The 12,546-nt window shown below is 51.0% G+C and overlaps 1 protein-coding gene across 4 annotated transcripts in view; it reads right to left on the bottom strand.

Moving 5' to 3' along the window:
• MAN1C1 (mannosidase alpha class 1C member 1) overlaps positions 1–9,640 on the bottom strand; it is a 169,576-nt gene extending 159,936 nt beyond the window's left edge. For all 4 annotated transcript variants that reach the window (XM_064363495.1, XM_012439973.3, XM_064363496.1 and 1 more), the window contains exon 1: positions 8,120–9,640. In XM_064363495.1, coding sequence (XP_064219565.1) covers positions 8,120–8,659 — 540 coding nt within the window. In that variant the 5' untranslated portion in view covers positions 8,660–9,640. The remainder of the gene's footprint in view (positions 1–8,119) is intronic.
• Between the last annotated feature and the right edge of the window lie 2,906 nt (positions 9,641–12,546).

Here is a 12,546-nt window from a genome sequence, read left to right as displayed (position 1 = left end):
AATGAAAACTTCTACTCTTTGAGTGACACCATTAAGAAAATGAAAAGACAAACCATAGACTGGGAACAAAGATTTATAATACATATATCTGATAAAGAACATGTATCTAGAATATATAAAGAATTATTGCAATTCAATAAGACAGTAAACAGAAGAGTTTTTGACATCAAAAAGGAAAAAAAGTTTTAAACAGACCTTTGTAAGAGAGACATAGAAACAGCAAATAAACACATGAAAGGACATTCAATACCAACAGTGAATAGGGAAACACTAAAGTCACAACAAAATGTCACTACACAGCATCTAGAATAGCTAAACCTAAAAAGGTTGACAATAACAAGTGTTGGTAAGGATGCAGAACTCTCACATATTGCTGGTAGAGTATAATATGGTCTAATACTTGGGGAAGTGCTTCCAGTTTCTTATAAAGCCAATTATACATCTGCTCTATGGGCCAGTAATTCCACTCCCAGTTAAACAAAAGAAATGAAAACATATGCCCACACACAGACTTGTACATAAAATGCTTATAGCAGCTTTATTCACAATAGCCAGAACAACCCAAAAGGCCAACAGTTGAATGAATAAACAAATTGGGGTATAACCACACAAAGGAACACATCTCAACAATAAAAAGGAATAAAGTACTGATATGCACAATATGGATCAATTACAAAAACTGTCTTCACTGAAAGAAGCCTTGTCCCCTTGTCCACAGAGCATATACTATACTATTCCACTTCGTTTTTCTTTTTTTTTGTTTTTCGAGGAGTCTCACTCTGTCACCCAGGCTGGAGTACAGTGGCCGTGATCTTGGCTCACCACAACCTCCACCTCCTGAGTTCAAGCAATTCTCCTGCCTCAGCCTCTGAAGTAGCTTGGACTACAGGCACATGCCACCAGGCCTGGCTATTTTTATTTTTTTATTTTTAGTAGAGATAGGGTTTCACCATGTTAGCCAGGATTGCCTCAATCTCCTGACCTCATAATCTGCCTGCCTCAGCCTCCCAAAGTGCTGGGATCACAGGCATGAGCCACCGTGCCTGGCCTACTTTTTTTTTTTTTTTTTTTTTTGAGACAGGGTCTTGCTCTGTCACCCAGGCTAGAAAGCCTGATCAAAACTCACTGTAGCTTCAGACTCCTGCATACAATGAATCGACCCACCTCAGCCTCCTAAGTAGCTGGGAACACATGTGTATACCTCATGTCTCGTTATTTTTTTTTTAATAGAGACAGGATCTTGCTATGTTGCCCAGACTGGTCTTGAACTTCTAGCTTCATGTGATCCTCCCACTTCAGCCTCCCAAAGTGCTGGGACTACAGGCATTAGCCACTGCACCTGGCTTACCACTCCATCTATCTGAAGTTCTAGAACAGGCAAAACTAATCTCGGCTGATAGAAAACAAGATGTGATTGGGGCTGGATGAGAGGTTGATGATAGAGGAATCATCTGTAAGGAGCAGAGGACCTTTCTGAGATGATGGAAATGTTCTGTATATGACAGGACTGTGGTCTACATGGTTTTCTGCATTTCTTAAAATACAGCAAACTGTATATCTAAAATCTGTCATTTCACTATATGTATTAATAAATTATACTTAAATAAATAATAGCTATAATACAAGGTTGTTGAGTTAAAAAAAATAAGACGAGATCACAAAGTACAAACATTGGGAAGCAAACAGTCTTGGTGATATACCCCGTCAGCCCCAACAGGACATCGCTGCATTGCACAGTGGATTTTATGGTGACCACAAAACCATCAAGAATGATTTTGTGTTTAGCATGATACTTAAGAAGATGGCAGAGGGGAGAAAAACTTCCTATTATTTGGCCACTGAAAATGGTTGCTATTTAGTGACAACTGTTTGCCCAGAAGATTCACCTTGAGAGCAGCTGACTCCCAGAAGATGCCAGATAAAAGCACAACTATTGATCATCTATCAAGGCAGGCACTAATCAATATGTCAAAGTTTCTTCTGTAAAAGTTACCACTAAAGGTACTGCACTAAAACAGATGGACAATTGCCCTGGTTTTAGCCTTTAATTAAAGAAGATTCTGAGTTAAGAAATTCAGACCCCCTTGTGAGTAAGAACTGTTCTGACCACCTGCCTGCCAAGTGTGGGGAGCTCTCAACCAAATCTTAGAGAACACCCTTCTAGGGGAGGAAACACCTGCAGTTAAGTCCCACACTGAGGCTGTGGTCTCTGTGGCTTCCGTTCTCTTTGTGAGTGGAGACACCAAACCAGGTCTGACTTAACAGCAATCTCAGCTGCATCAACCCTACACTTACAACGCCCAAAACCCTGCTGTCTGAGTTACTGACCGGCCCCTAGAGTGAAGCGAGAGTGAGGAGGAAGAGGGAGGGGGCTAAGGTCCTTGAGTCCTTGGAATTCTTTAAGGAGTCTCCAGTTTGGCTTCTTACCATCATCTGCATGGAAATACAGAGCTAAGAACATTTGTTGTTTCTTTTCCCCAAATTATGCAAACGCTTGTGCATAAAGGCCTTGCTTGGCTCAGGAATAGTAGGGAATCAAGAACCAGGGCTTATTCGTTTGAATGAGCCTGGTCTTTTCGGACTGCAGGTGCACAGAACTGGAATGATAACAATCCTTAGCTCATGACACTTGTCCCTGCTCCATGCATGGCCCATATTTTCAAGTAATGTAATAATAAATCCATGAGCTTGCCTGAGGCAACTATCCTACGTCCAACATTCCCTAGGGAGCTCTTCCCAATTTTGCCAATGAAAGCAAGCAGGGAGAGCCTAAAGCTCCCAACACTTCCCGGTAACACAGATTCAACTTAGGATGCAAAGAGAGGTTTCTTCTCCAAGCCAGAGTCAGTATCCACAAGGCTGAGTGCTCACCTGTATTACCAAGCAGCTTCCCTGCTTGGGGGCTTTACAATCTGCAAGGCTGATTTATTTTTTTCAATAAGAGAAAAGATGTAAGTCCCTTTGAGCAAAGTACGCCTGATATACATCACAATATTTATTTTTGGTGAAGTAATGGATCCGTCTACCGGGAAAGCTAGAGAAAAAGCATTTCTTGAACTCGGATGTAAATCAGTCACTGTGAAAACCACAGGGGAATCTATATTCTTACCCCCCTGCTAACTGTACTGTGAAATAGGCAGCTGACTTTTAAAAATCGTCATTCTATTTGTTTCTAGCCCTAACACTAACGACGGAGTTAAGAATATGGGCCTGAGAACCAACTGCTCCTGGAATGCCTAATTCCCTTAAATGGTACAACTGGAAATGAAAGCAGAGACCCAACCCACGTGTGGGAGTTAAGTTGTACACCTGGTAGGAACAAGTGCTAACCTTTACTCAACTGCAGCTCTCAGAGGAGCTGGAGGAGGTATGTGGCTGGGTTGAGGAGGTAAGGGTCTTCCAAGGGGCCTGTCCAGTGATTATGGGCCAGTCTCCACCTATGATAAATGTACTGTCAAGCAGGACAAGAGGGAAACTGAAAAGACTGAAGGACAAGGGAGGAGGGAAAGGATCTTGAATGGATTTGCAACTCAAACAGAGCTCTTCGAAGGAAAGCTATTTAAATCTGAGCTGTTCCTAATATTAATTATCCTGAACATCTCATGGGCTCAGATTCACATGCTACAAAGCCTTTTAATTTTCCTACCTGTCCCTGGCACTAGTGACAATAAATCAGATATACAGAGAAACGACCAAAATAAAACCACACATGACTAACGAACCAGCCTGTTAATGGGGAACAAAGATCATTTGCCAAGATGACTTATTCAGATGCTGTCACATATCATAACCAGCAATACCCTGGCGGCTGAACACAGCAGGCACAGAGGGCAAGAGCTGGGCGCTCCCTGCCAAGTCACGGGCACCCTCCAATGCCTGCTATCCAGGCATGAGAGATTTTACTCATGAGTGCCGCCTCCACTCCCTCAAGTCAGACTTGCCCTCGGAAATTACCGCAACTTCTAAAAGGCCTCTTGAGTCACTGAGCTGCTGAGCCCCTAATTCTGACTACAGCTCTTACTTTGAGGATCCTTCGAATTTCAGGTACCCTGAGGGAGAAGACCCAGCCTCGGCCACTAGCAACCTTACCTGTTAGTTTATAGATCTTTAATGTAGCCATTCATTAAAGTATCTGAGTTCCAACTAAATGTCAAACAGTAAAGAGGTGGAAGTGGAGGAGAGAGAAGTGTCCCCTAAATGCCAGCCTCTTGGTTTTACCATGAAGGCTGAGGCCCAGTAATAAACAGGAATTTCCAATCAGAGCTGATGGAACAGCTGGGACTTGAACCCAGCTTGGATTCTTAACAGAACGGCTACAAACAGTAGTTTATAAGAGCAATGAGCCAACAGCACAAGGAAGGTGGGGAAATTGAATCCACATTCTCCTCACCCAGCCCTGCACTCTGGAATGGTGCTAGTGCTGCATCTACCCAGAGGAAGGGGCCCTTTGTGGTTTGTTTGAAAGCACCATATGGCCAAGGGGAAGTCCCAACTCCAGTACCGTGTTCTCAGTGGCCCAGCCAGCCTAATACCCTTTTACAAAAAATCCCCTTTACTGGAAGGAACTGAGGTTCCTCAAATCAACAACCAAGCACTGGCCAGGCGCAGTGGCTCATGCCTGTAATCTCAGCACTTTGGGAGGCTGAGGCGGGTGGATCACCTGAGGTCAGGAGATCGAGACCAGCCTGGTCAACATAGCGAAACCCTGTCTCTACTAAAAATACAAAAATTAGCCAGGTGTGGTGGGGCACCCGTAATCCCAGTTACGTGGGAGGCTGAGACATGAGAATCACCTGAACCTGGAACCCAGGAGGTGGAGGTTGCAGTGAGCCAAGACCACGCCACTGCATTCTAGCCTGGGCAACAGAGCAAGACTCCATTTAAAACAACAATAACAACAAAAACACAACAAAGCATCATGGGTAGAACCCAGGGCAGTCTGAAATCTTCCACTGAGCTATAACCCTGAAAAGCTGTACATTCCCATGTGTGAGACAAGTCTGTTTGAACGTGAATCCATAAGAAACCCACCTATGAATGGCATCCCTCATTTCTTCTATTATCCTCAGATCTGAACCCCTTTACATTTTAGCGAACACCTTTACTCTTCATGATTCCAAGCTGAGGATGGTGGGAATAATTAACTTCATCAACTGTCTGAATAGCTCCTCTTGGCTAGGTGCTAGATAGAGACACAGCAGTGAATATCATGACCCCATCAACACCACCACTACCACCACACTATCGTCTCTGAGTTCCAGTACTAAGATATCTCAAAACAGAATTCAGAAAGCCCAACTGCTATGGTGTCCCTGACCAGACTGGTAGTTCCCTTAGGGGCCAGAGTCAGAAGCAAGAGGGTCTATAACCAGCTTATTCTCCTCTCCCTCACCCCATTTTACAGGAAGGAGAGGTGGCTTGCTCAAAGACAGACAGTTGAGAGTCAGCTGGAACTCCAACCCATGTGCTCTGGGTCTCCCCTCTCCACCACATTGCTTTGGTCAAGCTTCCAAAACTGGAAAGTAAGGAAAAACAGTTGGTTCTAGTGACAGAGTGTTTCCTGACATATATATGCCCAGAGCCTGCAGCCTCAACCATCTTATCAACACAGACCTGGTGACCATGTCCGTCTCTCAGGATGCTCATGAATGTCTGTTGTTGATCTAGAGTCCAAGTGTCCAGTTTTCATTCAGCCTCCTTTACCACCCTCTCTGGCTCTCTCCTGATATTTACTTTCACTTTAAAATCTTATAAGAACAGGGCTCTTGTTATCTGATGCTGGCTCCCCCTCTGTTCCTTGGATTTAATCAATCCATGTCTGGAAATAAACAAACCAGAGAGGAAAGCAACAGTCCCTTTTGTGAAAACAGACACCTTTCTAAAATGATCTACCCCTGGGCATGACGCAGAAAGAATTTAAATGAGAAGGAAATAAAGACGTCCTCCAGCAATCATCTATGCGTTCCTCTTGGAGTGGGACAGCAGGAATGGTAACTGCATGAACAACTAAACCAAAACTCACTCCACATCTTTCAGATTTTAGTGGGAGTGGGGTCAATGGCAGGAAGCCTGAAGAGACAATACGTTTCAAAACAACAGAAACCACCCCTCTCCATTCAAAGGAGCTTAAGGTCTTCAAGATTAGTAAGAGAGGGCTAGTGGAACACCAACTCCAAGTATATGCAGCATGCCTCTAGCTAGTACCAGGGGTGCAAGAAGATGCCAGCTAGAAAGATCCAGACATCTGGCCACCAACTTAGACCTTCTCCCATCACATTATTTTATACCTACCTGCAAAGCACAGAATCCTCACCCCTCTTACCACCCTCAAGCTACACCAGCAAGCATCACCCCAGCCTCTGCTGGAAAAAGAAGTTGTCTTACACAGAGAGGGAGAATCAAGTTCCCAACTAGCCAGCCTGCCCTACCAGCCATGACTCCCAGCCCCAGGCATCGGAAATGGGCCACTATCTAAATGCAAATACAGAGAGCATCTCTTCTGAGGAGGATAGTAGTTAATTCTTAATCCTTTGGGAGATCCGTTTGAAAATCTGATGGCAGCTCTGGACGCTCCAAGAAAAACTGCATGCATGTAGTTTATACGTAATTTCACTGGGGGTCACTGCCCTCCTAGGAGGTGGAGAGGGGCAAAAAGAGCTACTGTGCTCAGAAGCAGCTTTGAGAAAGAGCTATGGGTGGTCCAGGTGAGTATTCAACAGTATAGTTTCTTAACAAGAAAGGGAGAAATGAACTCCCCTTACTTAGCTACTCCAAGTTCCAGCTTTCAATCAACCTGAGATTTCAACAGAAATTTTGAACCAAGAGCACACAAACATGCACGCACACATACACACCAAGGACTCGGCTTCCTTGTGGCTTCCTACTGTAACTTCACAAAATGTCCTATGATTGCTAGTTAAGTGTCCAAACAGTAACGGCAGAGATAAGAAGTGGAAGAGAGGTGAGCGCTGGAAGGGAGGGTTCAGACAAGGAGAATGGGACAGTCTGGCTGTCTGGCTAAGCTCTCCATTGGCTCTAAGCAGGTCTTGACAGGGCAGGTCCTGATCCTTGCTGCCTGCTCTCCCTGGAAATCAGGCCGACCTGCAGCAAACCAAGAAGTCCAGACAGAAGCAGCCCTTTCTTTTGAGTCCATGGGGAGGGGAGAGCACCCTCTCGTTTCTAGGTAGGAGACCCTGGCCCACAGCTTGCCCACGGCCCCCTCGTGGCCTGGGGGTGTCACTGCAGCCCCCTCTGCATTGCTGGGCACCAACGGCTCGCAGGCAGTTCTAACAGTGGTCCAGCAGAATATTTAGTCAACAGTGGCAAACTGGCAACTGTCTTCAAGCCTTGTGAGGCTGTGTTTGCTTTTGATTTCTTAAGCTAAGACTCAGACTTAAAGTGATCCTTCTAAATCCCTCCTGGTACAATCCCCACAGGGAACCAGCCCAAGACTGGCCTCGTTAAGCCAATAACCTCGGCGCTTCTGTAACATGACTACTGCTTTATCATCTCTTCCTGCATCACATGCAATTATGTACAATTGTGTACAACTGTTCCAAAGCTCAATAAGCTCAACAGAAACAGTTAGAATGCACAACATTCTCTGGTTTGTAGGTTGCTTACTAGATTACAAAATATTTGCAGGACACCAAATGCCCTCCTAAATCCTGGGTTTTCAGGTAAGCAGGTCCTGCAGGGGTTTTGGACTTAAGGTGACACAGTGAAAAAGAACGTGACCAGTGGCTCTGTGTCCACAAATGCAAAAACAGGGTGCATTGAGGAAACTGAACTCCACAAAGGGAAGGAGTGGAGCTCATGCGGCTGGGGGTTGGACAGGACAGACCAGAGTCTGGGAGTGAGGGGGCAGCTGGTCTCGGGGTTCAGCGGCCATCTGTCAGGGTGGGGACGATTAACTGACCCCAAGGGAGGGAAACTGTGTAGGGAGGAGAAGAGGTGGGACGTTTGGGAGGAGAGAGGAAGGTGCAGAGTGTGTCTGCAGGGCCTGAAGTAGACCCGTGACCAGGAACGACTGAGGCAAATGAAAGGGGTGGGAGCGCCAGAGGATCTTCTCCTTGGTGGGGACAACGGGTGGGAGGAATTGGGGGGCTGAGTCCATTACCTCCTTGATTTTCTCCCGCTGGGCTCGAACTCGGCTCTGGGGCTCCTGACTCTCATCGGCCCTTGTTCCCAGGACCGGGTGGCGGAGGCGGCTCCGGAATGCGTTGAAGTCAAAGCGAAACGGGATGCCCTCGTCCCCGGGCCTGGAGGCCAGGATGCCATGGCCCCGGACCGCCGTAGCCTCCTCGCGGGGTCCGGTGGGACGGGTGCGCCGCAGCCCGCCTTTCCTGCGGCGGGGACTGGCCTGGCTGCTGGGGTTATCCTCACCTGGGGCCGGCACGGCAGGGGCCGGGTTGGGAGGCGGCTCCTGCTCGCGGGCCGGGATGTGGCCGGCAATTTCGGCCACCATCTCCAAGCCAGGCTGCTGGGTCCGGGGGGCGAGGAAGAGGCGCTTGAGGCGAGAGGAGTGGGGCAGCAGGAAGAGGGCCCCGAAGCACAGGGTGACAAGGCCCGAGAGGAAGAGGAGGAAGAGGAACTTCTGCGGCAGCCGCAGCCCCCACGGGGAAGCCGGGACGAAGCCGGGCACTTTCCTCATGAGCATCGTGGCCCGACCCGGGACCCCCGCGGCCCGCGGAGTCCAGTCACGTGTCTGCGGGGGCGCGGCGAAGGGAGGGCGTCCGGAGCGCCGCCCGGGATGGGGGTCCCTGGGCAGGGCTGCCAACCCTGAGAGTTTCGCCGCTTTGGGGGGCTGTCTCCGAAGTTCAGGGAGTTTGGAGCGAGTCCTCCCGCGAGAAGGCAGAGGAGGAGCGTCCTCGGCGGGGCCCGGGCGAGAGGGGCGGCACGGCTCGGGGCCCGGGCCCGCAGAGACCGGCCGCGCGCCGCAGCCTCCCCTCGGGCCGAGCCCTCCCCGCCGCGCCGGGGCCCGCGCCTTCCCGCGCTGCGGCCGCCGGGGCCGTCACATGCCGTCAGCGGCGTCCTGGCTGTCCGCGCCGAGGGGCGCCCGCAGGCCCGCGCCGAGCCGCCCTCAGCCCCCCGGCCTCCTGCCCGCGCTGGTCGGTGCCCAAAGTTTCAGCCTTAGAAGCAGTTTCCGGAGGGGACCGAGGCGACAGAGGGCTGGCGTGTCAGCGCCGCCCCGAGCGCGCGCACACTCGGCTCGGTCGCGACAGCACCCGGGCTCTCTATCGGGACACGTCCACAACTTTGCTCCTCCGCGGAGTGGGCGCCAGGCGCCACGAGGGGCCAGGGAGCAGGAGCAGGCACTTCCGAGCCTGCGGGTGCAAGGGGCTGCCCGGGCTCCCGAGAGTGCAGGGATGCCCGGGTCCGGAGCTGCGGCTGGGCGGCTGCAGCTGCGCCCGAGAGCGCGGGCTCCCGCCCCTCCAACTCAGTAGGGCGCGGGGCTCCCGCTAGGATCACCTGTTCCCGGCTCCACGGAGCGCGCAGCCCCGGCCGCGCCTCCCCCGCTGCAGCTGTCGTCCTCGCAGCGGCCGCTCCAGACGGGCCGCCGCCGCCGCCAAGCCTGCGCCCCACACGCGCGCACAGCCGCCCGGCCGCCTCCGCCGCCGCCGCTGCTCCGGCTTTCACTGCGACAGCGCCTGCCGCCCCGCCTCCTGCCGCCCCGCCTCCTGCCGCCCGCCGGCCACGCCCGCCGGCCACGCCCACGCGCGCGCCCCGCGCCCCCTCTCGCCGCCGCCGCGCCGCGCTGCAGCCGGGCCGAGGGCCGCGCGTCCGTGGGCGGGGCGGAGGCCGAGCGCAGGCGGGAGCGCAGCCCCCGCTCCAAGCCCCGCCCTCCTCGAAGGGCCGGCGTCGCGCGCAGTCCCCATCCGGCCGGCGCCAATGGTCCTACGACGCGGGGCTGGCGATGGCGGGGGTGCGGAGCGCAGCGAGGGCATTGGCTGCATCCGAGGGATACCCGCTGGGCCACAGTCGCCCATTGGTTACTGCCCAGCCCTCGCTGGACCCCGAGCGACCGAGACCACCCCTCTTCCCGCCCGCGCGGCTCGGGTTAGTGGCCCCCGGAAGCAGGCCGGAGACGGGGCTGCTCTGGAGGCCTGTGCCGGTCGTTGGGTGACCTCTCTCGCCCCCCAGTGCCAGCCCGGGGTTGTCAGGGAGCTGACAGCCCGCGCCTTGGGGGCTGCCCCGGGCGTCTCAGCGCTAACGCGGAGCCGCGACGGTGTTGCTCGAGGCTGGAGCCACGCCAGAGAGCTGTGGTCGCGGCCGGGTCGGCGAAGGCGGTGTTTCCACTGGCCCCCCGCAGACCACCGCTTGCCTTCCCTTTCGTACAGCCTTAAACGGGGCCAGGGCCCCTGAGTGAAGCATGGAGGGAGGCTGACCGTAGCCTTGAGAAGCCACGAAAGGAAGAGAGCCCCAGGCGTGTCTACAGAAGACCACACACATCCTGTGACCGAGGTGTACCTTGATACCTGCGTGTGTTTATATGCACATGTGTGCGTCTGGGCATAGATACCTGTGCACGCAGAGACTGGCATGTGGGTGTGTACAATGCACTCAAACATACGCTTAATTTGGGTGTGGACACCCACATGATTATAGCACAGTATGCATACACATATATGCAAATTAGTACAAACATGGACATGTGCACCCGCATACCCACAGACACTCAGGCAACAGATACCTCCAAAAACATGCCAGGCTGAACTCCCAGACACGTGTGTCCTCAACCCCAAGGCCCTCACACCTGCCTCCGTGGACTTAGTCTCTGCATCTTCCCTTCCTGTTAACCCAGGGCGAAGCAACATTGTGCTGTGTGGGTCTTTCATGCAAAACACTTTATAGAGACAAATAACAGCAGAGGGAGAAACAAATTAAGAGGTTTGTAATAGGCAAGAGGGAAAATATCTACTTTCAGCTGCAATTTAAAATGAAATGCAGCGTTGACAAGACAGAAAATACTGCAGGGAAGCCTTTCCCGACAGAAGAAGCGGGCCAGGCAGGCTCTCACCTCGTAAATCTTGCTTCTTCTCTGAGGCCTGCTGCGGATACGCGCTGGGACTCAGTCATCCGTCTACCTCTGGCCAGACCACTGACAGCAGACCCACCCTCGATGTTTAAATATCCCTGGCATGCAACTTTCTCTCAACTGAAAATAAAAGTGGAGTAACAGGTGCAAACATTTTGGTTACTGGAGATGACTAATCCTTCCCAACCCTACAAATACACGCAGCTTAAATAGAAAATTCTAATTCAGATATTTCAGTGTCTTGTGAGTTCGGCTGGCAGGTTGATGTGGGGCCAGCTGTGTACATCAGAGATAAGCCTGTGACCCATTTGGGTACAGGAACCCAGAGACCTGGCCTGGCCTCACCCATGTCTCCAATACCCAAGCATCGCCTCACTGGGTCCCGCTGCAGGAAAGGGCAGCCTTGTCTTTGGATGGTTAGGCAGGGACCCAGCATTCTTTAGAGTCATCATCTGTATTGTTCCTCATTTTGAGTGTAGGGGAATCACTGTTCACTCCCCTGTGAACGTAGGATCCAGAAAGGAAGAAGAGCAGAGCTGAGTCTCAGAAGGAATTGTCTGTTTGAACTAGATCCTCACTGTGATGTGACACTCTGACCAAACTCTGGTGTGCTCTGTGAGCCAGGGTAGAAAGTGAGGCTGCAGCAGGACTGACGTGCCTTTCAAAGTCAGGCTACGAAAACCAGAGGCCACAGCAGGTAACTCCACTTCAAAGTGATGGGATGTTGGTGATCACACCATGTTGTTGATACCATCACTTGCTAGGGAGATACCAGTCTCTCTAAAAAGCTCTCTGAAAACCCTAGGTATCCCCTTGCCCTCCCTTCTAGCCCCCAGAGACCTCAGACATCCTGTGACTTTTCTCCCACTGACTTTTTACTATTGGTGTGCTGTTCCAAAGCAGATGCTGAGTTCTTCACCATGGCTTGCTCACTTCTCTAACTGCCCCAGGTCTTAACCACAACGCCTTCCAGATGGGCACTGTTTGTTTGCTCAGTAAATGATTGAATAAATGAGTGAGTGGATGCCCATTTCGCAGATGTGGAAACTGAGGCTTGGGGAATGGGACAACAGTGAACTAACATTTTTTATGTGCCAAATACATATTGTCTCATTTGCTTTCCATTTATTTTTATGGTAGGTAATTATTAATAGCCCAATTTTACAGATAAGAATACCGAGGCTTAGAGAGACTGGGGATGAGTTTTAAGTATCTGTATTAGAGGTCTCCAGAACAACAGAACCAATAGGCTATATATAGATATATAAAAAGAGATTTATTATGAGGGATTGACTCCTGTGATTATGGAAGGCTGAGAAGTTCCACAGTCTGGTGTCTGCAATCTGGAGGTCTAAAAAGCTGGTGGTGTAGTTCCAGTCCAAGCCAGGAGGCCTGAGAACCATGACAGCCGATAGTGTAAATCCTAGTCTGAGCCTGAAGACCCCAGAACCAGGAGAGCTGATGTCCAAGGGCAGGAGAAGATGGATGGTCCAGCTCAAGCACAGAGC

This window comes from Aotus nancymaae, unplaced genomic scaffold, assembly GCF_030222135.1.
Source record: "Aotus nancymaae isolate 86718 unplaced genomic scaffold, 86718_ANA_hifiasm-v0.15.2.pri h1tg000053l, whole genome shotgun sequence".
NCBI classification, from domain to species: domain Eukaryota; kingdom Metazoa; phylum Chordata; class Mammalia; order Primates; family Aotidae; genus Aotus; species Aotus nancymaae.
This window is presented reverse-complemented; position numbering and strand designations above follow the sequence as displayed.